Raw genomic sequence first — 27,004 nt, forward strand, 5'->3', positions numbered from 1 at the left:
AAAATTACATCCAAGTTCTCAGATCTACAACGAAATCATAGTGCAATCATTAGGTGCAAGAGATAAATGACGCAGAGTTTTTCTGAAAACACTTTTTGACTTTTACTTCGGTACATAAACAGTCATTCATACTCGGGTGCCGTGAATTGACAGCGCCACCATGCGGTTACGTTTACCATAGTTTACGTGTGCTACCTGCCTAACTAGCAGTTTTTTGCAATCGCATTGTTATCGGCAATATTGATGGAAATATGTGACGTGTAGTATAAAAAACTCGAAGAACTACTCTTTTCGAGCTCATTTATAGTTTACTTATAAATTTTAGTTTGCATTGGACACGTGTTATGAAAAGAATCATTCTGCTTTCTAACCTAGTTCAACAAACAAACTATTTCAAACAATTTATTAATGAAATTTACTTATAAGCTTTAAGTCTAAAGAATAATTACTAATTTTTACGTCCGAGTTTTAAAAAGAATTTTCTGAAAATGGATGTACAACGTCACTCGGTTCACACTTTAGTGTTTCGCTCATTAAAGAGGACCCATGATAATTTTCTGACAAACCAAGGAATTTTGCCTCCAATCGATTCTGAGATTGAAAAATTTAAAATGTCCATTAAGGCCAAAGATACATACGGTACTGTTTTAAGCGCTGTCAACTTAAATGAATTAAAGAAAAAGAAGATCAATGACGAACACCTATCTGCTATTGAGGATGACACACAGAGCTCTGACAATTACAGTGGATCAATGTCTGTTGTTCCAGTTCAAGAAAGTAATGCTGTACAAACCATTACTCCTGTGAATCCTGTGAAAAAGCCATTGCCTATGGCTAAACCAAAGTGGCATGCACCATGGAAACTGTACAGAGTAATCAGTGGACATCTTGGTTGGGTGCGTTGTTGTGCAGTAGAACCTGGAAATGAGTTTTTTGCAACTGGCTCAGCAGATCGCGTGATTAAAATTTGGGATCTTGCCTCAGGCAAGCTAAAAATTTCCTTGACTGGACATATCAGTAGTGTAAGAGGACTGGCATTCTCTCAAAGACATCCATATCTTTTTTCTTGTGGTGAGGATCGACAAGTTAAGTGTTGGGATCTTGAATATAATAAAGTAATTAGACATTACCATGGACACTTGTCAGCAGTATATTCAATGGCTCTACATCCAACTATAGATGTTTTAGTGACATCTGGTAGAGATTGCACAGCTAGAGTTTGGGATATGCGTTCCAAAGCTAATGTACATACTTTGACTGGTCATTCAAATACAGTGGCAAGTGTGGTTTGCCAAGTATATGATCCTCAAATTATTACTGGTAGTCATGACAGTACGATAAGACTATGGGACTTGGCAGCAGGAAAATCTAGAGTTACACTAACAAACCACAAAAAGAGTGTGAGAGCAGTAGTATTGCATCCTACGCTAAATACATTTGCTTCTGCTTCACCAGATAATATTAAACAATGGAAGAGTGAAGATGGTAAATTTATACAGAATCTCTCTGGTCACAATGCCATTATAAATTGTTTAGCTGCCAATGAAGATGGTGTGCTAGTTTCTGGAGCAGACAATGGAAGTATGTATTGCTGGGATTGGAGAACAGGATATAATTTCCAACGATTGCAAGCTCCAGTTCAGCCTGGATCTATGGACTCAGAAGCTGGCATATTCAGTATAACGTTTGATATGTCAGGTACTAGAATGATAACAACAGAAGCTGATAAAACTGTAAAGATGTACAAAGAAGATGATTCTGCTTCGGAGGAAACTCATCCTATCAGCTGGAAACCAGATATCATTAAAAGAAGGAAATATTAATTTCTATATATTATTTATTCAGCATTCAAAATTAAAATCTATTTATAATAAATCATTTGTTATTCACAGCCACTGATTTCATTATTTTAACCTTCATATTTTTAATAACCTTTACCAATAATAAATAGTAGTTATAAAATAATATAAATAGTAGTATTTTAGTATTTGAATCTATTTTCAATTGGTTTTTTCATACAATTAAATTATTTCATTCGTAAAGTATATAATTATAGATGAAATGATAAGTTTAGAAGAAAAATTGTTGTATAAATTATTGCATTAAATTTAAATTTAATCTACTTATTCTCTAATGCGAGATGTACACTTCAGAAGCGTTTTTTACAATACGGATGTAATTTTCCTTGCGCATGTGCGCGCATCAAATGCATGAAACAAGCGTATACATGTATATCAGAAAACCACCGAATGCATTCATCACTTTCACGCTGTATCTATGTGTAAGACGTTGCATTACAAAGACAAGACGACTAGAACAATGATTATTATTAAATAATATTTACACGAGAATCAATCTAAATGCAAGCGGTTACTAAATAGATCGAATTGAGTGGTCCTTGAATGTGGTGAACACAAATTTTACGTACGGTATATAACGGGAGAAATTATAGGGAGTGATCTCGTCGAGATAAAAGCTAAGGCAGGTGAAAAAAAAGACTATATGTATGGATCGTAATAACAATTCAAGAGCGACCGCGACCGTGAGAGTTGTCTGTGTATACCTACGAAATTTTATCAGTGAAGTGTCGTCATCTTCAATTTCAGTTTAATGTGACGTTCCTCACAAATCAATCAGTCTGTGATAACTTAGAAAGTTATGACTGCAGTATTGTAGCTCATTATCTGCAATAACACGCTACGGAGAATTCTCTGGATTTTGTCGATTCGATTTCGCTGATCGAGCTTCGATTGCAACCTCTTCGGGATTTACGCTTAGTTGTGTGTGGAAAAGCCATACAAACAATCAGATGAAAAACATTCCAAATTACCGTTTACCCGCAAGCTAACCTCGATGCAGACAATTATTTGGAATATTCCGATTTTATTACTTGAATATTCATGTCGAGATGGCTTGTGAGGCTTGTGCTATCAAGTTTACAATTTTCAAAAGAAAAGTGAGTGTTTAAATGATTTAGTTATCTATTGAAATGCTTTTCAAATTTGTATTATCAAGTCAGTCTGTTGTAGTCCAATTTAACTGTTATAACTATTAATGTATTAATCACTTTCAGAAACAATGCATGGATTGTTTGCGATATTTTTGTACAGAATGTGTCATAAGAAGGTTTGACAGAATATTGAGCTGTGACAATTGCAGTATGCTTTCTCGAAGGCCCCTTATCAAAAGTCAGGTACTCAAAATGAGTTCTAAATATCTAAGACAATATCTCATAGCAAAAAAAGTGTCTATTAGAGGATGTATAGGTATGTACATAGATTGAATTATTATCATTATAACAAATATAATTATAACATTTTAGCACAAGAATTCATTAAAAATCTGTTTCAATATTTCAGAAAAAGAAGACTTAGTAAACCTACTAATTATTTTCGCTAATGGAACTGATCCAAGATCAAACGAAAGACTGGAAAATACACCGCATAATCCACCAAGAGAAAATAGAACAGACCCAATATCACATAATCAGCAAACAATAAACCCAATGGAATCAGCACCACAAAACCAGGATGAAAATACTCTTCAAAACAGTGGAACAGAATCTAATAATGAGCTGTATATATAAGCAATGAGCTGATTTTCCATTTTTATAGTTATTTTCAATTTTTTAATGTTATTTTCTTTATATTCAGGGAATCAAATCAGGCTACAATTCTCAATGACTCACCTACTCGTAGGTCTAGAAGTCCTCAAGTTATTGATAGACCACCAGAAGTTAGCGAAGTAACTACTCCTGAAGAAGTTCAAGAAGCATCAGCAGTTAGTGTTGAACATAATGTAGAAATTATAGAAGTGTTGGAAAATGATGACAATGTAAATGGAGGACCTGAACCTGTGATAACTGAACAAGAGGAAGTTCAAGAAATGCCTCCAGTAGAGCACACTGAAATGTTCACAGAAATACATACGGTATTTCATTGATTTATTTCATGTTTAGCTTAAGGGGACCAGAGGGTGTTTCGTAGTGAAAAATTAACACTTTGTTTATTGCCGCGTAGAAATCATTCTACTGAAGATATCGATGTAGGACTTTTTTCAGCTGAAAGTATTCTATATAAGCTTTCATTTTCTTTGTTATAAGTTCCAGAATAATCATTGTACACCTAATATGGACACAACAAAGACCAAGCTCTATTTTTCAAAAAATGGGGCTTTGCCACGCCTTTCTGAACGCCAGAGTGGACAAAAATCGTTTTGTGAGAGCTCATTTTTTTTGTTATGAACCGGACTACAGAATGAGCGGAGCACTTTTATAAAAAAGATAATTCTTCCTATTTTTTTGAGCCAATATATGAAATTTTAATTTTTCAAAAAAATTTTTTTTGCAAATTATCCTCAAAAAATAGGAAGAATTATCTTTTTTAGAAAAGTGCTCCGCTCATTCTGTAGTCCGGTTCATAACAAAAAAAATGAGCTCTCACAAAACGATTTTTGTCCACTCTGGCGTTCAGAAAGGCGTGGCAAAGCCCCATTTTTTGAAAAATAGAGCTTGGTCTTTGTTGTGTCCATATTAGGTGTACAATGATTATTCTGGAACTTATAACAAAGAAAATGAAAGCTTATATAGAATACTTTCAGCTGAAAAAAGTCCTACATCGATATCTTCAGTAGAATGATTTCTACGCGGCAATAAACAAAGTGTTAATTTTTCACTACGCAACACCCTCTGGTCCCCTTAAATAAACAAATGAGATCTCTACTAAAGTTATCTTATTTTTATAGTGGACTGGCATTGTAAAACTAGCAGATATAAAGGAAGCTGCAGTGTTAGAATCATTAACTGTAAAACAACTTAAAGATTTATTAAGTGCAAATAGAGTAGATTACAAAGGTTGCGTTGAAAGATGTGAATTATTGGCTAGAGCAAGCAGATTGTGGGAAGAATATCAAAGATCTAGAACAGGTACTATGACAACACTGTAATTTACGAAAATAACATTTTTGCAATGATTAATATATATTTTTGCTTTAAAATCTTTTTAAGATTCATAATAAAATGGTATTTCTTTCAGGAATTGAAACTGCAGATGAAGATGTACTTTGTAAAATTTGCTTAGATGCCCCAATAGAGTGTGTAATTTTAGAATGTGGTCACATGGCATGTTGTATTAATTGTGGAAAACAAATGTCAGAATGTCCAATATGTAGACAGTATGTTGTAAGAGTTGTACGGTTTTTTAAAGCTTGATAAATCAGTCAAGGATTGATTGAATCAAACAAGTCAGACTAACAAAATTGAAACCTGATCCATTTTAATAAGTAGTTACTCTATTATTTAAAGAATGTAATGAATTTTCGAATTTCTTGTCGTTATTAGTTCGCTATTGAACTGAAAACATGTAAAAAGTCGCTGTTTCAGAGAGAAAGAAATATATTTAAGTATTTTTAAATATGCAATTAAAATTCCATATCCCTTTTATACTTTTTATTGTTACTCGTAATAAGTTTTAACATCAAATGATATACAAAATTATTTAACTATGCAAAATAATGCAATCTTAACATGTGTACACGAAGTGTTAAATTTTGTTAGATTACAAGTATATCTATGGACGATAATTGTCATGTCTGTAAATAAAATAATAGAAACAGATACTTGAAGGAAACTTGTTCAATTGGACAATGCAATAATGGGATAGTATGTATGTGCAAAAAATTTACAAAGCTGATAACTTCAGTCAATGTGTTTTCACAAACTTCAGTAATGTTTCATATATGTAATAGGCATAACACTATGATTTTTGGTGATTAATGATTACTACTATATTTTACACAATTTAAAAACTCAGCACTAATAACAGATTTTTATTACTAAAACACTTTAAAGGTACTCTAGATTCACATGATAGTATCTGTTGTAAGACATTTGTGAATATTGAGTTAATGCTTAATTTGACAATGCAATAATGTTGCAAGACAACTTTATATTGTTGCTTGTAAATGCTTCAGTTTAAAAATTATCTTTGAATGGGTGGAGCCATAGGAAAACCACCAGGACCAGGGGGTCCTGACATGGCTGAACTTGGTCCAAGTAAGACTTGTTTCTGTTGGTTACGCTGTGCTTCTTCCATTTGCGCACGTTCAATTTCAAAAATCAATGGTGCAAATAAGATGGCAGAAGAACTGAAGAATAACCATGTTGCAGTGCAAGAAAGAGAATATAAACCTATAAAAATTAAATTACATAATTAGGGAACCTGAAGATATTTGAAAAATTAGGTTTTAGTTAAAACAATACCGTTTCATTACAACTCACCTTTCATACATTTCTTAACGCCAATGGCTGTATTATAGGTCATATTCCTCACTGGTTGCGGGAACATTTCTGTAAGCCCAACTAATCTCTCAATAATGGTTTCATCCTACAAAGAAACATTCAGACTTGACTAGATTTTCATTTACTATTATATTAATATACGGTAATAAAAAAATTTGAAATAATAAGTACTATAAAAATTTAATGAATCATTGTCTTTAATAAATTCAAAGACACTCATTTTAATGATAACAAATTTAACAGCATGAGTCAATTATCAACCAAACTTTCATTAATAAAATTGTAAAATCAGATAATTATAACAGGTCATCTCCAATCTATCAAAGTAATATTCAATAACTTAAAAAAATAAGTTTATTGAAAAGAGAAATAGCTTAGATCTGATGTAATAACATCATTGGAAAAATGAATAAAACAACTAGAAAATCAAACCTCATCGTCTTCCTCATCGTCGTCTGGTAGTAAAGACTTGATTTCGGGTGATCGAGCATCGCTGCTACCCATGCCGCTGTCCAATTGCTCGGACGGTTCCTCGGTGATGGTAGCCATATAAACCGATTAGGTTGTCTCGTATTTTCCTGCTTATCACGGTTATCACCGATCTCTTAATTTTTCCTCAGAAGATTCGGAAAAACTTTTGCCTGCTACACGCTGTGAGAACAGCAAGGAAAAAGAGAAAAGCGCAATCAGATAGGTATAGCCCTCTCACGAGTCACCACGCGTGTGCAGAGAGACTCTCGTGAACTCGCAAGCTGCTTCTACAATGATGAGCCTGATGACTGCTTTGCGCACTTGTTCCGTAATGAAAAATTGTGGTTATATAAGATTTTTATCATATTATTAATAAGAATTGACAAAATGCATGAAATACAAGCAGCGCAATTGAATAATTTGATTGTCGTTGTCACGGCAATGAATACTATAGATTGTGCAATTATTTTTCTAACATAAAGTAGAGAGCAAGTGGTCGATTATATAAAAGTACCCTCAGAAGATATAAGTATACTAAAACGTGAATAGAAGAGAGAAGATAAATCTCTGTAAAGCTGCTCTCACATGGGAGCATTTGTCGAATTGTGACGCTATTTGCGATCGCGCCTTAATTATTATGTTTACATAATGTGGTTGCATTTGTTACGAAAACAATTATACCTACAAATAAATCAAATTATGGTGCATTTTCATAAAAATTTGTTGATATGGCAAGTACAATTAGATTTTCGATAAATTATCTCATTCCAATCATTTGTTCAATGCAGTTTATGTGAGTAAGTAAGTTTGATAGGTGAGTCTATTTGTTCCTAACCTGAAAGCTCTCAGGTTAATAAGTCAATATGAGCAGAATAAAAATTAATTTCTCTTTATATTTGTTAATCTTAAAAAAAAATAACATTCATGCTTGTAAGAATATCTTAAGCGATGCATAATAAATATTTGCTGAACTTATTATGCTCTTTAGCAGTACTTAATGAAATACCATAACTAAAGTTCCCTAAGAAATATCCTAAGATAGTGAACGAATTGATTAGCACTTTCAATAATTACTCAAGACTTATTAGGATATTAAAAGATAACAAAGATTGACAAGCAGTGTACAGACCTCATTATAGATTTTTTCTAACATTTATGAAACATCTAGGCACGAGCTCCTTCAATACTGAGTATGTGCAAGTAGAATAAATTTAATATATAAGATAGTATGTAAGGAATATTAAAAAATAAAGAATTATTGTTTAAAAAAATAGTTTTGTTCAAGTAGCTATCCAGGTCACATGCAAAACATATAACTTTTCTTTGTAATCAAATTGTAGCCAATATACAAGCTGATAAGTTAGTGAATGTAATTGCTTTTAAATTTATATACAAATAATTGTTTATTAAGTCAACAATATCTACAATAATTAAAAATTATTTCTTATAAATAATTTTCTTAATAGTGCATGGAGAGTATATAAATTGCGTGAAAGGCATCGCATTAAAATATTCAGTACGATGCACGATTAAGAGATTCTAATCCTGTTTTACATTAACGTTCATTTCACACAAGAAAAAAATCACTTTTCCATACTTGCATAGTAATCTGTCAATAAAAATCGTTAGATTTGATTTTGTTTATACTTTTTATTGATTCAAAGTAAAATCCATTTGTTGTACTTTTTCATTAACAATATTGTATATTTAAACTTTATATACAAATAATTGAAAATGTATTATTAAAAGTGTACTTTGAATTCTTATGAATTTATCATATCAGTCTATATAGCATGTAAAATCATTGCATTTATGTAGACATTTCATTAGAATTTAAAATGATATTTATTTTACTGATGTGATAACGAATATGTATATATTACTTTGATTCTGCGCAGTTGTACTTATAGAAAAATGTTTAAGTGAACATGATTTCTTACTATTATTTTCGTATTTATTAAAACGCATTAGGCCTTCGATGAAATTAAAGAGAATTTCGTATGAATTTGATTATAAAAGTTATTGCAAATCATTTGAAAACTTAACAAGAGTATAGAGAAATAAATAATAAAAAAAACTGGAAATCAAAACACATCATCATAAAAATGATAATAAGCATCGTATAAGAAAAATATTACGCTTCACATGCAGAGCATCTAATTAAAATTATCCAACTCTTTAATCCGGTTCATGGATTAGTGTTAGAGATTATATATCAAAATAGAAGGGTAAAGACATATTGAAAACAAGACAATTTCAGGAAATTATCTTATCCATTACTGCGATTTTTTCATCGTAAGAACAGATTGAAAAAATATCTGAATATGTATTCATCTAGAATATAGAAAGACATTGATTCTACATTGTTAATTTTATTTGTCAATATTAATCTAAGTTTAAGATATCTAAATGGTTTTGTAATGTTCATAATATGCTAATGTAACTAAGGAATTCGGGATTCCGGAAGTGATTTGATTTTCTATTATTATGCGCTTATGTTGTTATCGTTTTTTGATGGTTTCAATCTCTAAGCAGATTACGCAATTTAAGTAACTATTAAACACCTTAACTGATAATCGATATGTTTTATACGTATGTACAAGGTTTTGGCAAAGTTTGCAATTAAGCTTGTCCTCCATGACATCATGACTTAATAAAGCTCCAAAAATCTATATAATGGAATTCCATTCCGAAAACTTGGAAAAAATCAAATAGTCTGCAAAAATAAATAAGTAATTATATTTAACAATAGTATAACTCGCTTGAAAATTTATCATGTTGTTAATTCGTTCACGAATTGAAAGTCGCATCAGTTAAGATGTTTAAAGTAATGAAATGAAAACAAAGCACTTGATTACATTATTGAAAGTAAATTTTTTGTGATACAATCGAAAAGTTACTCAATCATAAAACTGAATACAAACAAAGACCAAAAATTACTGAACTAATCAGATAGAAAATATCTAGTTTAAGATATGGATCTCGGAAGCTAGTTCCAGGTAAGAGCCGAGAACTCTTAAATTCCAATGAACATAATGGAATAATTACATGAAGTATGTCGGGAATCATAAAACCAAGATCTCGAACAACCTGCAACAGATCAGAAATAGTTAGTCAAAAGTAAGTATATATAAGTGAATTAAAAGACTGTAAATATCAAAATTTATTTTAAATGCAATGACCCCCCTCCACTGGTCTCTTGTCCCGAGGCTTGTTCCCGATATGGATCTTACCTCAGAAATCACATACCCTATATATGGTCATCTTATGACAATATTCATTTGAGACTTTTTAAATTATTTGACATATCTATATAAATAAATAAATAAATGATAATTGATTGTATGCAAGGTGACTTAGAAAAGTAGTGAACGCGTTAAACGACAATAGACATAAAAAATTATGAATATTTACCTGATGTGAGTAGCCTTCGCCTCTGACAACATTCGTGACAAATTGATCTAATCCACCAGCAAAAATATGTAAAAGAGCAATACTGACTATTGCAAAAGCTTGCCTGCGTTTCACGGGATTACTTTCGTCGGCCAAATGAATAACCAATATTGTAGATATTATCTCAGTTACGGAAAAAAATAACTGATGATACCATTGAGAGTAAAATTCGTCGTTCCAATAGTTGATGTAAACCCACCAGGAGTAATAATGAGAAAAAAATGCACTCACAAAAAGTACAAACATTTTCCATCGAAGTCTCTTATGAAATGCTAACCACGTTAAATGCTTAACAGTCTCGTAAAAAATAATAATTCCAAAGACCGCTATTGCCCAGATCTTCAGCATATTTGTCGTGGCATTGAAATACATATGTTTATACGAAGCAATACCGGACTCGTAGGATCCTGCGTACAGAAAAGATTAACATAATTATTAATTTTGTGCAACGAAAAACAAACTATAATTCGTATATCTATTATTAAAAAGATCATGTATTTAAAAAATATTAAATACGTTTTGTTGGTTGATCGCTACAACCGAAAAAAATATAATCACATGTGTATTTTACTTTGTTTTTAATATAAAAACCTTATACTATTTTTAGCGATAGTCATTTCGTAAAATAAAAAATATTTTTATTATAAATTTCAAGGAGGTTTTTTATTAAAACTTATAGAGTGTGCAATTTTTGAAAATTATTACTACTAAAATAAAATGTTTGAAAAAAAAGGAGAAGAAACAGCGGGTATTAAAAAGAATTTGTGTTTTAAAAATAAGAGAAACAAGCAATGTATAAAAGCATACCTTTGAAGACCGTGTCCCAACAAGAACATGAGCAATATTGCTTGTCTACTTCTCTTGCAAAACCTTTCCAAAAACGATAAATGGACATAATGTGTAGGGGTGGAATGACCAATGGTGCTAAGAAACCAACGAAATTGGAAGCACAGCTGGCTACTATAGTGTGAAGTAATTTTTTCAACATTTTAAAAATGTCTCGACACTAATGTATGCTTGAAATCGGAGTTTTTTCCCTCATCATACGGCTAGGCTCGTAATGGATCCGGCACAACTATTAAAGTGAACGCCGACTGCTGTGTATTTTAGCGTTCCATTGCTAAGACGGGTACTACTCTAATTGGATGGATAAAGTCCACTTTCCCGGCATCGTAATCGTTACATTTCTATTTCAATGATGCCCTATTTCTTACATTAACGTGTCTATTAATGCACTAATGATATTTTAAGCACTACATATCACATATAACACAGTATCAAATCACAGAACTTGTTTTAATCTGGCTTTCTCTCCGTACGTAGCCTAAACCTGGGGGTGACAATCCAGCATACAGCGGGCATCAGTATAAATAATCAATTGAAATTTCTTTGGTTTTAAATGTTATTCTTAAGCTTCTCTATTTGTTTGAATTTACGAATTAAATAATTTAGGAAATTGTCAGGGTTACAGTAGCTATACCAGAAACGAGTCACCTGGCTAGACACGTCGCTATAAGGGTGGTAGGGTCATAGTGGAGATCCGTGTTGTTGGCAACCGGTAGTCAAAAATTATGTACAAAAATTGCTGTTTAAATAACTATTTCAATCTTTACTGTAAATATTCTTATAAAGCAATTTAATTATTAAAATGTTAATTAAAACATACATATGAATGAAACATACAAAAGTTAACATAAGCTTTAAGCAATTGTTAATGATGTTATATATATGACCTTACTATTTAATTGATATAATAAGTATAGCGAAAAATATATAATTAAATAAATATTTTCATAAAAAGTACCCACTGGCACAGACCTCTGTCAAGTGTGTTTAGCCGTCCAGTCACTTGGCAGCGCTGCCGTTGCGAGAGATGCTGCATTTTGCATATAACTGCTAAGGCCCCGGTCCCATAGGTACATACATACCACATTTAATGAACGCCTATCTAACCTTTACATTATTGCAGTCTATAAGATGGCAAATGATAGAGAATTGATAGACTTTCAACTACAATTAGTGGAATTAGTCCTTAATTTTATGGAAGTACTTGAATATACGAGAAGAAGAAGAAAAAAATTTATATAAATGATATGTATTAATCATCCCAAAAACTTTTTTTACATTAGCATACTCATCAATAAGCAATATTTATGAGAATTTGAAAAGTAAATTGTAGACCTGACATTTGAACATTAAATGTGGTACGTTCGGCGCTATAGTTTTAAACAACAGTCACTTTTACTCACTACCGGTAGTGTTGGTACTAAATAATCGAACTAGATATTTTTAGTGATGTTACTGCAGTTGCGATTCGCGTCCGTATCCGTCCGCATCCATTGGACCGGGGCCTAAGCGATGCACGCGGCACGGTGCTTGTAGTCGCATATATTGCAATAACAATTGCAAATGTAAACAAAAACATGATACGTGGTTATTAATGTTTTTTATTCTTCAGTAGATAGTAGTGAAACTCGAGGTGATTTTAATTTAAAGTATAGTTTTTTAAACTTTAAATTTATACGACATTTATTTAATTCAACAACTTTTTACCCTTTGTAATATATTTATAGGTTATTGGTTCTAATTTTTTGTAAATTGCTAGTAATTGTAGAAAAACCATAATTACGATAAAGATCAGTGAATCGTGGCTCACGGTAAGGAGTCAAAAAAACAAAATTCCAATTTCCAATTATATATATGCATAATACGTCATTCATTGAATATCAGAAGTATTATTCCAAAATAACACACGATGGCGTGTCAATTAGCCAAACAAAAATTCGAATGCCGGTGAGTACTGTCGAAATGTATCTGATGCATCTGTGTTAATAAGAAAAATCTAACCAACGTAGTATTCAATTTCTGTATATATAACAATTACACTTTTTACTTGTAATTTAAGGTTTTGAATTTTTTGCTTTTAGAGTGAGTTCTGTATTAAATAAAAACGTGAAATCTTATGGAAAACAATTTATGTTTGACGATGAAAGTGAAACATGTTGGAATTCTGACTCTGTAATTGTGATTATTTTATAAAATTATCATTTCATATAAATATTACATTCTTATAATTATTAATATTATTTTTAGGGAAGTCCACAATGGGTATTCATAAAATTTGATCAAGAAGTAGAATTGTCTTGCATAAAAATTCAATTTCAAGGAGGATTTGCTGGGAAAAAATGCTGGATAGAAGCTGGTTCAGATTTGAAGAATTTAGATTATATTCAAGACATTTTTCCAGAAGATATAAATTTGCTTCAAACTTTTAATTTAGATTTTAGCAAAAAAGCTAGTGCATTTAAAATAATTTTTGATAGTAGTACAGATTTTTTTGGTAGAATAATTATTTATAAACTATCACTTTCTTGACATATCAATTGAATAAGCATGGTTGGAAAATTTTTTTTACAACTTTGTCTTGTAAATTGAAACAAATTACAAATACTAGATTATGTAAATACACACAAGTATGGATGTTTCACGCATTGTTCTTAAATATTGAGTTACTTAAATGTATAATTTTGAAATTTTTATGCAATCCAGACATAATGAATTTAACATAAAAACATTGTAAATATATATATTGCTGTGTGTTGCTTAATTGTTAAGCAAAGAACAATTGCACTGCTAAGCAGTTTGCTACTTTTTTAGTTTGGTTGGTTTTTTTAAATTTTTAGTTTTTTTGACAGATTGTTACTGATATGATATACTGTAACCTGTTTTGAATTTAACAAATAAAGCTACTATTCTTGTTCCTCTTTATAATAAATATGAATTTAATAGTTGGAAAAATGATAATTCATGTCAATAAAATATTGTTACATTGATAATAACAATAGTTACAATGTTATACATACTTTTTAAATTCAATTGTATCATCTTTTGTAATGTCTAGTTCGTGGTTGAAACCATAATTGTCATGGGAATTGTTTGGTGATGTATTGATGTCACGATACCTATACTCATAGTGTATAGTGACCTCATTAGTTGCTCCATTGTATGTGCAAAAACTCAAACATTAAATATTAAATCACACGTGGATCGAAATCGAACACTGAACGTAGTGACGTGATTTTATGATACGCACTAAGTATTTGAAAATAAATATCGACATGATGACTGACGTTAAACAACCTGAAATCGATATTTTTCGAGATACGTACATAAGATATCTAGGTAATAAGCTACATGAATTCTTTTGTATCATAGACTGACGGTGCTTTAACATTGCATGCTTAATTAAAAATGAATGACAGTGTAACTACTTTAATTTTAACAAACACCTACTGAGTTTTTATCCACTATTTATGTGATGTATAGGCTATACTAATGAAGTTGGAGAAGCATTTCGAAGTATTGTTCCTAAATCTGTAGTGTGGTCAAGTTATGTTGCTGCATGTGGATATGTCTTTGCGGATACGATTCATAAAGGGATACATGTCTATAATGTATATATACTACACTATAAGACAAATTTTATTCAAAGCAGTATTTATTGAATTCTAAATATATTATTTTTAGGAAGATAATTCATCTAACAAAATAAAACAATTGCTGCTTTCAACTTCTGACACCTTATTGTGGCAAGGGTTTGCAAGTGTCATTATTCCAGGAATAACAATCAATAGATTGTGCGCTACTGTTAGATATATACAAAAAAAATCTAACAAAGCTATGTTACGAAGTCCTTGGATCTCGACTATGATAGGACTTGCTTCGATACCTTTAATAATTCATCCAATAGATTTGCTTGTTGAAAATTCAATGAATAGAACTTATCGAAAGTGGACAGGTTACAAACCTTCTGAACCTCTAAAGTCTACTTAGTGAAAAATTATACACCAAAGTGATCAAATAATAGTATTTTAATTTGTAAATATTCTATTTTATATTCACACATAAAAATGTAAATAAATTAAATAGATTAAATTATCAGATTCTTTATGATCCATTTTGAATTTTGAATTAAGGCATAAATGCGGAAAATCCTAATCACATCAATTTAATTACTTTTAATATTGTATTTTAATACTGTACTTTAATATTTTTTATCAATTCTTATGGGAAAACTATTCTTTATCTATCTTCTAATCAGCACAATTATGAATTAAAGAAAAAAACTAAACAAATTAAAACAATTATTAAGTGGCTAAGAAATAGAGATTTCTTTTATTATGAAATCAATAATTAAAATTTTTTTTATATAATACACTTTTCTAATATTTATGACTGACTTAAATCTATTTAAGCTCTAGTTCATTTTTTTATAAAATAATCATTTAATACGCCATTATCTTTACTTTCTGTATTAAAAATGTAAAAGTTAGTTTAAAATTACTTACATAAATAAAATCATTTTGTAGAACTTTCAGAATGTACAGTACAGTCTTTAATGCTATTTATAATTGATCTAATAAACATTTCTTCTTTTTAATGACATGAGAAATTTCCAAATATTTTCTTAATATTTCATCATATTCTGTACTACTTAAGGTATCATATGCTTTTTTCTGCTCTATTTTTTCCGTAATCTCTTCAGAGACATAGGCAATTTTTTCATCTAAACTGGTATTAAGTATTTTAAAAGCATCAACAGTTGCTGGAGTTTCTGTGAACATTCGCTTAGTACAAGATAGTTTGGTAATAATAGCTTTCAGTTCTGCTACTTCTGCTCGAAGCAAAAAGTTCTCTGATTTCTTGAAATTTCGTTCATGAACTTTTTCTTTCAGATTTTTCCATTGGCTTATCATTTTTTGACAATATAGTAGATCTCTTTTATACTCAATACATACTTCATCTATTTTGTCTTTCCAATGCATAGGTTCCAATTCACCTTTTTGATGGAATCGAGAACGGAGTAATGATTCATTAGATTTTAAAATTTCTTTTACAGTGGAACCAGAAATATTATTATACCTTAAAAATAAAATGACTTAGTATAGTTTATGTGAAAAAAAATTAATATAGGTAGAAATAATAATGGTATTACATTGAGATGAAGCTATGTATTTTCTCACGCAATTTGTTTTCCAAACAGCTTTTAATATCTAATTGTTCTTGATAACTAAAATCATATTTTACTAAATCTATAATACCTAATAAGGTCAGTTCTTCTTTATGTTCTTTTGATTCATTTGGCAAATGTAAATATTTTTTAACTTCATGAGTGATTAAAAGTTCATTCAATTTTTTTATTATGTTTGGATTAATTGAAAGATTTTCACTATAAATTATTTCTTTAAGGCAATCATAAATAAGCTTGAGTTTTGCATAATCACAGGAAATCTCTTCACAAGAACTAAGAGCTTTGTATGTTTTTGTTGATTCTGGAACTTTTCTTAAATCTAGTTTCTCCTTATCTGTGGCAAAACTTTTACTCTGCCATTCAAAAATGTTGAAAGTAGAATCAAATTTAGAAAATGTAGATGTAGAACTGTGTACTTTAGAAATCCGGGATATATTGGATATACCTAATATTTCAAAAAATAAAAAAATTAATTAAATTTTTTATGTAATACAACAGTAGATATAATATTTATTCTGTATATCAATATAGAAACAAAGAATTGTGTATAACCTGCTCTAGACGTTTAACGTACAAATTTCACAATTAAAAATAATTACCTGATATTAAACTAGAATCGTCAATACTGCTCATGATTATAACAATGCAAAATTTAACTAAAATAACGTAGAAAACAATGAAAATAAAACATTTATCGTTGAACTGACCGTTGCTCGCTAAAACAAACTTTAGATTTTTGTTTTCAATTTTAATGACTATTTAGTTGAGAAACCTGTTAAAGTCGATTCAATCTAATTCTTAAAACTTGAAATTCTTGAAAGTTGAAATCGAAAGTCGAAACGAATAGCGTCAACACTGTTAACAATGTGAAATGGAATCATTAGCTAACTTCATAACGTCGATTTGAGAGATGGAATGAGAAATTCGTGCTAGTTGTCTCTTTCTATTTTGGAGCACGGATTTCGATGACTACTCGTAGAAGATTAAAAATATAACGCGCAGTGACTAATTCTTTGCATTTCCACGAGTAGAAAAACTGCATTCTGCTCATGATTGCGACCTTCTTGGTCTGGCAATCGTGGATTTCGCGTAGTTTACATGATACACGACCTAACCTTCTGCTAGATAGAAAATATTTTGAAAATTGCTTCATTAACACAAATTGGATGAGCTTAGCTTTTTTGTGCATAGTATGATTTTATTTGTTAGTTGTATCTGAAGTATAAAAAATGGCCAATACTGGTGTCCTTCCTTTTGTCCGTGGAGTGGACTTTAGCAAAAATGATTTTGGAGTAAGTGCTTTTTGTGTCCTTGATTATTCCATTTTTGTCTTTCAATTCATTCTATTGATGAAGAAATCATAATGATGGGATCATAAAACTATTTTTAACATTCAAAACATTTTTTCATTAATTTACTATTTTTAAATAATTTTCTTTAAATTTTCACTTAAAAAGTCTTTGTTTTAAAATAATGTAAAAAAATTGGCATGTATTAAATAATTAAAAAAATTTAAGCATTTGTTTATATAAATTTTCATATTTTCAGGGAGGAAAGTTTCCAGAATCAGTTCGTTTGATGACCGGAATACAATGGCTAAAGTTAGACAAAACAAATTTAGCAGAGATTCCAGAAGAAATGGGAAAGCTATTAAAATTGGTAAGATCAAAAAGACTGTTTTAATATTAAAAGCCATTGATTATGTAGTGAGCTTGAAATTTGAGTTGTTTATTTTTGAATTATTTTTTATATCATTAACCAATTAATATAATGTTATAGGAACATTTGTCAATCACTAAAAATCAATTGGAAAAACTTTATGGTGAACTAACTGAATTGAATTGTTTGAGGACTTTAAATATACGCAACAATAATATAAAAACCAGTGGAATACCAGCTGAACTTTTTCATTTGGAAGAATTAACTACTCTTGATATCAGTAAAAATAATTTGCGTGAAGTTCCAGAAGGTCTTGAAAGAGCTCGTTCATTGTTAAATCTCAATTTGAGCCATAATCAGTAAGTTGTGTGGTATTAAAAGCAAAGATAGACACTCATATGCTTTATCTTTATTGATGTAATCTTGCAACATCAAATTTCTTCTGCAAATGAGTCTGAATGTAAATCATTTGTTTTTATTTTTAGCATTGAAGCAATACCAAACACACTATTCATCCATTTAACTGATTTACTATTTCTTGACCTCAGTCACAATCAATTAGAAACGTTACCGCCTCAGACGCGTAGATTGGCTAATCTACAGACATTAAATTTAAGTCACAATCCTCTTGGTCATTTTCAGTTAAGGTAAGACTCATTCATTTTCAAAATTAAATCAATGGATTTTCTTGACAATTTTTATCTAATTAATAAATAAATTTTATGTAGGCAATTACCGTCATTAATGAATTTAACTACTCTAAATATGCGCAATACTCAACGCACACTGAACAACATTCCTTCTAATTTAGAAAGTTTAACTAATTTACAAGAATTAGATTTTTCTCAGAATGATCTACCAAAGGTTCCAGATGCTCTTTATTCTCTTCCAAATCTTCGCCGTCTTAATTTGAGTGATAATAAAATCACTGAGCTTTCCACTGCTATAGGTATAGATCACTTTTCTTTTTATTTGCACTTACAATAAATATAACTGCATCTTTAAACATCTCTTTTCAGAAATGTGGCAAAAATTAGAAACCTTGAGTCTTTGTAGAAATAACTTAACAGCATTACCTGTTTCTCTTTGCAAAATGTCATCTTTAAGAAGACTGTATTTAAATGACAATGAATTGGATTTCAAAGGAATTCCATCAGGGATTGGAAAACTTTCATCCTTGCAGGTTTTCTCTGCAGCAAAAAATCGCTTAGAAATGATTCCTGAAGGTCTTTGCAGGTATATTTTTTGGACAATATTTTTATATTAACTTTTTATAGAAATGTATTTATAAATGACAATTTAAATTTTAGATGCGGTTCATTGAAACAACTCATTCTAACTTCTAATAGACTGATAACTGTACCAGATGCAATACATTTACTTACTGATTTAGAATGTTTAGATTTAAGAGACAATCCGAATTTAGTAATGCCTCCAAAGCCAACAGAAGTGCAAAGAGGATCAGGTATAGAATTTTATAACATCGATTTTTCTCTACAACATCAATTACGTCTTGCGGGTGCAAATATTCCAGCGCCAGCACAGACAGCCAGTGAGTAAATAATTATATTATACTAATTCGAATTTTGTGTTTTAAAATCGATTATTTATGAAAAATGTTATTATTTTTTCTTTTTTTAGACAGTAGCAAAGATCCTATTGCTAGAAAAATGCGGCTGCGTCGAAGACGTGATCAAGAAGAAGCTGACCAAGATCAAGCAAAAATATTAAAGGTTGGTATTTTAATTACTTAATATAGTTACCATTAATTATTATTAAGACTAATATTGTCTTCATATATAGGGTATGAAAGATATCGCAAAAGAAAAGAATAAAGATGGTAGTTTGGAAGATGAGAAACCAGAGTCCTTGAAGTAAGTTACTTAGTTTAAAAAATATTGGCAATTTTTCATCTACCATAAACAATAAATTTATGTTATTTTGCAGACCAAAGAGATGGGATGAAACCTTGGAAAAGCCTCCACTTGATTATTCCGAATTCTTTGACGACGATGCTGGTCGGACGCCAGGGTTAGCAGTTTGGGAAATTGAGAACTTTCTGCCAAATCAGATAGAAGAAGTTGCTCATGGTAAATTTTATGAAGGAGATTGTTACATTGTTCTAAAAACTAGTATTGATGACAGCGGATCTTTGGTGTGGGCGATTTATTTTTGGATTGGCGACAAAGCTACAGTATATATTTTTATACAAACAGTTTAATATTATTTCACTGTCATCTTGATTTTGTCTTCACACATGACTTTTGTTTCTGTATTAAAGCTGGACAAACGAGCATGCGCAGCTATCCACGCTGTAAATTTACGTAATTTTCTTGGTGCTCAATGTCGAACAATAAGGGAAGAACAAGCTGACGAGTCAGATGAATTTCTTATGCTTTTTGAGTCTGGTATTACATATATAGAAGGTGGTCGTACTTCATCAGGATTCTATACAGTTGAAGACACGGTAAAAATCCTTATTAAAGATTTTATTTGTTTAATCGTAGTCAATGTATTTTACTGTAAATATGTACTGTGTTTAGCCGATGATAACGAGGTTTTATCGTGTGCACGGTGCCGGAGCTTCGATACATTTAGAACCAGTTCCCGTTTGCGCTGAATCGCTAGATCCTAACTATGTATTTGTTCTCGATTGCAATAAATCAATTTACATGTGGTACGGTAAAAATGCAAAGAATACGTTGAAATCAAAATCGAGATTGATGGCTGAGAAAATCAATAAAAACGAGAGAAAAAATAAAAGCGAAATCATCACTGAAATGATGGGATCCGAATCAGAAGAGTTTTGGAAGAGTATAGGTGCCGATGGTCCTGTAAAACCAGTGGTAAATATATTATAAGCTTATATTTTTAATCAAAGATCTTTTGAAATGTTAAAATAATGATTATTTAAGGAACATGTTGACTCTGATTTTGTACCTGTTACCCCGAGATTATACCAAGTTCGATTGGGAATGGGTTATCTAGAATTACCTCAAGTTGAGGTACCCCATGCGAAGCTAGTCAATAAGCTTCTTAATAATCGAAATGTTTATATTTTAGATTGTTATTTGGATGTTTACGTTTGGTATGTAACTAGTTTTAGTAATCATTACTGAACAGTTTATATTTTTTAACAAATGCATACTATAACATTTAGGTTTGGGAAGAAATCAACTAGATTAGTGCGAGCGGCTGCAGTAAAGTTATCTCAGGAATTATTTAATATGATTCAGAGACCAGAGTATGCATTAGTTACAAGATTGCAAGAAGGTACAGAATCACAGATATTCAAAAGTAAATTCACTGGATGGGATGAAGTTATTGCTGTTGATTTTACGAGAACAGCGGAATCTGTTGCTAAAACTGGTGCTGATTTAACGAAATGGGCCAAACAACAAGAAACGAAGGTATGCATCACGCTCATAACTGATTTTTTTTCGAAATTGTAGGATTTTTTCAACACTGAGCATATTTTTAGGCTGATCTTGCTGCCTTATTTATGCCTCGTCAACGTCCAATGTCTTCATCTGAAGCAGATCAATTGATGAAAGAATGGAACGAAGAAGATTTGGAAGCAATGGAAGCTTTCGTTCTAGAAGGCAAAAAGTTTGTTCGTCTTCCAGAAGAAGAATTAGGTCACTTTTACAGTGGCGATTGTTATGTATTTTTATGTAGATATTGGATGGTAAATATTTCAAATATTAAGTATCAATTATACTTGATAAGTTTTATTCAACGTTTATTTTAACAACATTTTTAGCCGTTGGATGTAAATGAAAATGAAGATGGTGATGAACAGTGTGAAGACGATTTTCAATGTATGGTTTACTTTTGGCAAGGGCGAGATGCTGGTAATATGGGCTGGCTTACGTTTACTTTCAGGTAATTATTCAATTATGCAAATTCACAATTATGTGAATTCATCATTTTGAATTATCAATGTTATAATTGTAGTCTTCAGAAAAAATTCAAATCACTGTTTGGTGAAAAATTGGAAGTAGTGAGAACTCATCAACAACAGGAAACACTGAAATTTATGGCTCACTTCGAAAAGAAATTCATTATTCATCAAGGGAAAAGAAAAGAAGTAAAATCAAATGATGCAAAAAAGGTAAAGTTCTATCACTTGAGAAGCAATGGAAGTCCTTTATGCACAAGATTGATTCAAATTGCGACAGATGCCAGTCTGTTAAATTCTGCTTTTTGGTACGTTAAATATTATAATATACCGCAATATAGTAATGAAATATTAAATAAAGAAAAGTTGATTTGTTTCTTTTAATTATAGCTATATTTTAAATGTACCTTTCAATAATGACGATGAGTCAGGAATAATATACGTTTGGATTGGTTCTAAATGCGATCTCGAAGATGCCAAGCTAATTGAAGAAATAGCTAATGAAAAGTTTAATAGTGTAAGTAAGCATTATGAATGAAGAAAGTGGAAAACTAGAATGTATAATCATTACATTGATATTTCAGCCTTGGATAAGCATGCAAATTCTAAATGAAGGTGATGAACCTGAAAACTTTTTCTGGGTGGCTTTAGGTGGCAAAAGACAATATGAGACTGATGCTGAATTTATGCAATATACTAGATTATTTAGATGTTCAAATGAAAAAGGTTATTTCACGATTAGTGAAAAATGCACAGATTTTTGCCAAGTAAGATTTAGTTTTTATTCTCGCATCTAAATAAAATTCTATTGATTCTAATCAGAGTATTTATTTTTACTTCAGGATGACTTGGCTGACGACGACATTATGATTCTTGATAATGGAGAACAAGTATTTCTTTGGCTTGGTACTCGATGCTCAGAAGTAGAAATCAAGTTAGCTTTCAAATCTGCTCAGGTATTTTATTTTCATACGAAGTTAAATAAATTACATATAATGGTTTGTCATATAAGAGTTATATACAAAATCCTAATGTTTTTAGGTTTATATTCAACATCTAAGGGTTAAGCAGCCCGAACGTCCTCGTAAACTATATCTAACGGCCAAAGGAAAAGAGTCACGTCGTTTTACCAAATGCTTCCATGGATGGGGCTTGCACAAAAGACCTCCGGAATAAGTCTGTTAAGAGCTTTTTCTGTTAACACTCCATAATTAAGTTTGTACGTAATTGATTTCAGCTCCAATCAATTTTTCATTATTGAGTTATTTCAATTACTCCGACTCTTATTCTAACTTGAAATTGAGTAACTTCTCAAGAGGCATTTATTTTTATTTTACATATACAAAAATTTTTTCAAATTAACTTTTAATTTTTCTGAAAATCGTTAGTTGATTGAATACAATAGCATATTATTCTTAAAGTGCGTATATTAAAATGACTGAGTAATTAAATTTACTACAAAATATTATTTGAAAGGAATGATAATTAAAATATACTCAATGATATCTATTTGAGCAAATGATGATGGATCATTCTTAATTTTGTAGAATATTGAAAATCGCCAAATTTGAACAAAATTAAAACAATGGATTATGTAATTTATTATAATTCATTATATAAGTTTTGAAAGATTTGACATTTTTAGCAATGTATATTTTACGCGACATTGTTCATAAAGGTATTATTAGAACTATAGATTTATGTGAACTGTATGTGATTAATAAAAACAACTACTTAATTTCAACTAAAGGAATACTTCTCATACAAAATATAATTCAATGATAATTGGGGAATGTATACTTTTATAAATCAGAGATAAACGCTGTTATGTTCATAATTATCAAAATAAATTTGATAAATGCCGTTGTTGTAAATATGTATAGGGAAAGAGTGACATGTATGATATGTGAAAATACTGCTATAAAAATAGTTGTGCAATTGAGTTTATAAATTTATCCATCAAATTTTTATATTGAATTATTTGAATTTGAAACACTTATTAAAACTATATACATACATCTAAAAATTATTTTCACGTGTGCTTGAGAACAAATTATTGAAAATACTAATATTATTGTGGTAAATATTGTCAGGATTAAAAATAAGTGTAAACCAGAGACTAAACATTTTTTATATTGTACTATTGTACAAGCCTTATTTATTTGTAACATTTATTTAATTTTAAAACCATAAATATTTATACATTTTAATGAGCATTGTAATTATACTTTGAATGGTATTATTAACTGTACCTATAAATAAATAAATTGTACAATTTGAGATTGCAGCATTTATTAACATCAATAGATATGACAAAAAGGTCGTAAAGCTCAAGAGATACCTAACACAGCATCTATAATCAACATCCTATAATTTTAGAGCAGATAATTGATGATCACTATAAAAAATATTTTTGAGTAATTATCAAGACTTTAGATATAAAAAAATTACCACTGTTATGTTTAGAAATTAAAAATTTGACAAACCTTTTGATTTATCTAATCATCATCATCATCATCTGAAGGAACAAACAATTCATTTTCCTCTAGAAAATTGGCAATATTTTTACTTATATTTGCTCCTATAAAAAGACCTATTCCAACAGCACATATTATTCTCAAAAATACAAATCGAGGTTTTTTCGGTTCTGGTAAATAAGATCCCGCAGGTGTAGTGGTTGATAAACAAAGTTGGGAGCTAGTAAACGCTTTATTCCGTGGAGTTGAATAACGCACTACTTTCAACACATTAATACCACGAGCAAAAGACATCTTCGTTGTTGAATTATTTTTTTCTTGAATACCTTCGTGAGATATTTATTTTTTTATTAGGTTATATAATATTTGATAATATATTTTGCAATTTTCAGTAATTAAACTTGAAATGTAAATCTACGTGGTAACTTAAACCAAATTCTAAAGCTAAAGATTAAATTTATGATTTTGGAAGTTGTCCACTATTTCGAGATATGTTAAGGAATGTTCTAAGAATGTCTGAAGCGAGTATTATTATTGCGTTCAAGATTCAACTCTATATAATATAGACGTCGAAACACTTGCAGACGAATTCACGACGAATCGAATCCTTTCTGTTTTATCGATCGAGATCAAGTTTCATATAACATTTTACTATTTACCGATCCGTTCGAATTTTTTGAATTAAAAAATGCATGTAAATGCAATGTAGTAGGAAAATGCGATGTTCGCGACATGTATGTAATTATTTTGAAACGATGTCATATTTTGTTTTTTATAAGGTTTATTTAAATTGTTTAAGCATATACTGGAGTAATATATCATAATCTACAATATCAATATATTATCAATATTTATATTAGGTAAAACTATTCGAAAAAACACTATTTTATTACACTTAAATTATTTCCATACAAGTGTAGCAAATGTAATTTGAACAAAGAGTGTGCGTAAAATCAGAAAAGGTTTTGTTTTTCAATTTAATGTTATTTTCAAAATACTAGAAAATTAGCGACTTAAGTCTACTGCAATTAAAAGTCATAATTTTACGTGCTGCGATTGATACGTTGATTTGATTTATTTTTATTTACAAATCGTATCATATGTAATTTATCTCCAAAATTGAGAAAACAAATGTATTTGATCTAACTATAGTGAGTCTCATGAAAAGTTGAGTATATTTTTATTGATCATTCATTATAATAAAGTTTTACAATTGAAACATATTAATGAATGCTATGAATATGACAATCTTGCCAAAATTTTCTAATTCGTATCTGCAATATAGTATGTAGTATAAATATAATCTACAAATGTATTCGATTGATTGACGATAAGTCGTTAAAAAATCGGAAATATATTCAACTTGAAACATTAAAAATCGTGCATTTTTAGTAAGCAATATGTGAAGCAGCATGTGTGCAATGACTGTAACATTCGGTGTATTTACGAGCAACATAGAACGAGCTATAATTGATTCATATTGTTAAGACAGTATTATTGATTTTTAGATTAATATTTTGGATATATGACTTGATACATCATTATTAAAAATAAATTATGCGATGAAATTGTTTCTCATTTGATTTTTTCAATCGAGAGTATAGGAACATGCCACGAGAGCCTACGAGTCATCGCACGTACGCGCATTGAGTGAGTATGATTCCACATCCACCGATTCCATTGTTTCTATTACCATTCACTATTTTTCGACTACACTTGAATCGAATTAAGCCTCAATAGTATCATTGAATGCTGAAAGAGATAGAGACTGAAGCTTGTATTAAAAAGTAGGTCAATAAAGTGGTTTTTTACTCTTTGTATTTATCTTCCATTTGTCGCTCTGTAGTGTAACGATCTGTCTGAGGTGTACCTTTTTCTACGAGTCGCCCTGTCATCTCATTTTCACGAAACTCTCGCCCTATTGGATAACTAGATAAGAAAACCATGGAGAATCATGATCCATATTAGGTTATGTGGCAGTAAACGTGTTAAAGAATGTTGTAAGAACTAAACTTACTACTAGACTTAAATTTTACAAATCCCCTCAAGATGCTGTGGCTTGCATAATTGGCTAAGTCTGTTATTCGATATTTTTAGAATAGATATGTGTTCATTAATGTTTCGAGTTTTTAAGTTTCACAGTTATTTTTTGTTTTTCAGAAAATGAATTTAATGGTCAAGTGTGTAAAAATAATTGTAGCTAAATGCAACTATTTGAAAAATGCACATGACTGAGATTACACATTTTTCAAAGTTCAAAATAATGTGAATATTTAGCACGACGAAAGGCTAATGAAACACGCCTGTCTTTTTTCCAATTAAACGTATAATTGCAATTATCGGTGCATACATCGGCGTCTGCGGTGATTTACGTACGGCGATCCATGCACAATGGCGTATAGAAAACGGGGACATGGAAGGAATGGTGAATTGTCGCAAACTGTCTGGCGATCGGTAGAACAATTAATTGTCCGTGCAGGAGTAAGATACAATCGCAAGCTGACAACGCTCGCCCCTCGCAACTTATCTCTCGTTGCAAAATTACAAGACCGCAAGGGATACCGTGCATACGCCGGTCGTGCGAGCGGCGGCACACTTTCGCGCGAATCCGATCCGATCGTTTCTTCTCGTTCGCCACTCGACCTCGCCGAGTACGCGAAACCGATCTCTAATCGCGCGGACGGACCGTCGAACTTGGTCGAACGCCTCGCGCA

At 30.6% G+C, this 27,004-nt stretch overlaps 6 protein-coding genes across 10 annotated transcripts; 4 read left to right on the plus strand and 2 right to left on the minus strand.

Moving 5' to 3' along the window:
• Window positions 1–177: 177 nt before the first annotated feature.
• On the plus strand, window positions 178–1,879 carry LOC131672210 (pleiotropic regulator 1). Its single transcript, XM_058949285.1, has one exon. It carries the CDS (start codon window positions 489–491, stop codon window positions 1,821–1,823), a length of 1,335 nt encoding a protein of 444 aa, XP_058805268.1. The 5' UTR covers window positions 178–488; the 3' UTR covers window positions 1,824–1,879.
• Window positions 1,880–2,258: 379 nt separating this feature from the next.
• LOC131672211 (E3 ubiquitin-protein ligase RNF34) lies at window positions 2,259–5,390 on the plus strand. The gene is made up of 6 exons (XM_058949286.1): window positions 2,259–2,956; window positions 3,074–3,266; window positions 3,360–3,576; window positions 3,654–3,930; window positions 4,744–4,924; window positions 5,034–5,390. Exons 1-6 carry the CDS (start codon window positions 2,909–2,911, stop codon window positions 5,207–5,209), a joined length of 1,092 nt encoding a protein of 363 aa, XP_058805269.1. The 5' UTR covers window positions 2,259–2,908; the 3' UTR covers window positions 5,210–5,390.
• Window positions 5,391–5,439: 49 nt separating this feature from the next.
• Window positions 5,440–7,140, minus strand: LOC131672215 (mitochondrial import receptor subunit TOM22 homolog). Its single transcript, XM_058949292.1, has 3 exons — window positions 6,731–7,140; window positions 6,278–6,383; window positions 5,440–6,187 (listed from the first exon to the last, which is right to left on the minus strand). The coding sequence occupies exons 1-3, from the start codon at window positions 6,845–6,847 to the stop codon at window positions 5,979–5,981; spliced, it is 432 nt and encodes a 143-aa protein (XP_058805275.1). The 5' UTR covers window positions 6,848–7,140; the 3' UTR covers window positions 5,440–5,978.
• Window positions 7,141–8,708: 1,568 nt separating this feature from the next.
• On the minus strand, window positions 8,709–16,992 carry LOC131672212 (kinesin-like protein KIF15). 4 transcript variants are annotated; one of them, XR_009302602.1, is made up of 4 exons: window positions 16,853–16,992; window positions 16,218–16,698; window positions 15,571–16,144; window positions 10,454–10,629 (listed from the first exon to the last, which is right to left on the minus strand). XR_009302602.1 is itself a non-coding variant. In XM_058949288.1 (3 exons), exons 1-3 carry the CDS (start codon window positions 11,208–11,210, stop codon window positions 9,674–9,676), a joined length of 813 nt encoding a protein of 270 aa, XP_058805271.1. In that variant the 5' UTR covers window positions 11,211–11,522; the 3' UTR covers window positions 8,709–9,673. The 4 variants fall into 4 exon arrangements, 2 of the variants coding, with proteins under 2 accessions (XP_058805271.1, XP_058805270.1); XR_009302603.1 differs by lacking the exon at window positions 10,454–10,629 and adding an exon at window positions 11,230–11,552; XM_058949288.1 differs by lacking the exons at window positions 15,571–16,144; window positions 16,218–16,698; window positions 16,853–16,992 and adding exons at window positions 8,709–9,859; window positions 11,030–11,522 and having other exon boundaries at window positions 10,184–10,629.
• On the plus strand, window positions 11,057–15,205 carry LOC131672214 (nuclear receptor 2C2-associated protein-like). 2 transcript variants are annotated; one of them, XM_058949290.1, is made up of 5 exons: window positions 11,057–11,079; window positions 12,977–13,015; window positions 13,150–13,240; window positions 13,316–14,404; window positions 14,750–14,865. In XM_058949290.1, exons 1-4 carry the CDS (start codon window positions 11,057–11,059, stop codon window positions 13,595–13,597), a joined length of 435 nt encoding a protein of 144 aa, XP_058805273.1. In that variant the 3' UTR covers window positions 13,598–14,404; window positions 14,750–14,865. The 2 variants fall into 2 exon arrangements, with proteins under 2 accessions (XP_058805273.1, XP_058805272.1); XM_058949289.1 differs by lacking the exons at window positions 11,057–11,079; window positions 12,977–13,015; window positions 13,150–13,240 and adding an exon at window positions 14,549–14,676 and having other exon boundaries at window positions 13,617–14,404; window positions 14,750–15,205.
• A 223-nt stretch (window positions 16,993–17,215) lies between the features above and the next one.
• LOC131672219 (protein flightless-1) lies at window positions 17,216–24,210 on the plus strand. The gene is made up of 21 exons (XM_058949300.1): window positions 17,216–17,545; window positions 17,802–17,912; window positions 18,033–18,271; window positions 18,398–18,559; window positions 18,641–18,861; window positions 18,932–19,148; window positions 19,223–19,464; window positions 19,554–19,645; window positions 19,716–19,786; window positions 19,860–20,106; window positions 20,194–20,379; window positions 20,456–20,758; window positions 20,828–21,000; window positions 21,073–21,322; window positions 21,394–21,600; window positions 21,676–21,797; window positions 21,870–22,121; window positions 22,204–22,330; window positions 22,398–22,580; window positions 22,656–22,769; window positions 22,855–24,210. The coding sequence occupies exons 1-21, from the start codon at window positions 17,483–17,485 to the stop codon at window positions 22,987–22,989; spliced, it is 3,717 nt and encodes a 1,238-aa protein (XP_058805283.1). The 5' UTR covers window positions 17,216–17,482; the 3' UTR covers window positions 22,990–24,210.
• Window positions 24,211–27,004: the final 2,794 nt, after the last annotated feature.

Source organism: Phymastichus coffea, unplaced genomic scaffold (genome assembly GCF_024137745.1).
Source record: "Phymastichus coffea isolate CEN01 unplaced genomic scaffold, Cenicafe_Pcof_1.1 PCOF00146, whole genome shotgun sequence".
NCBI classification, from domain to species: domain Eukaryota; kingdom Metazoa; phylum Arthropoda; class Insecta; order Hymenoptera; family Eulophidae; genus Phymastichus; species Phymastichus coffea.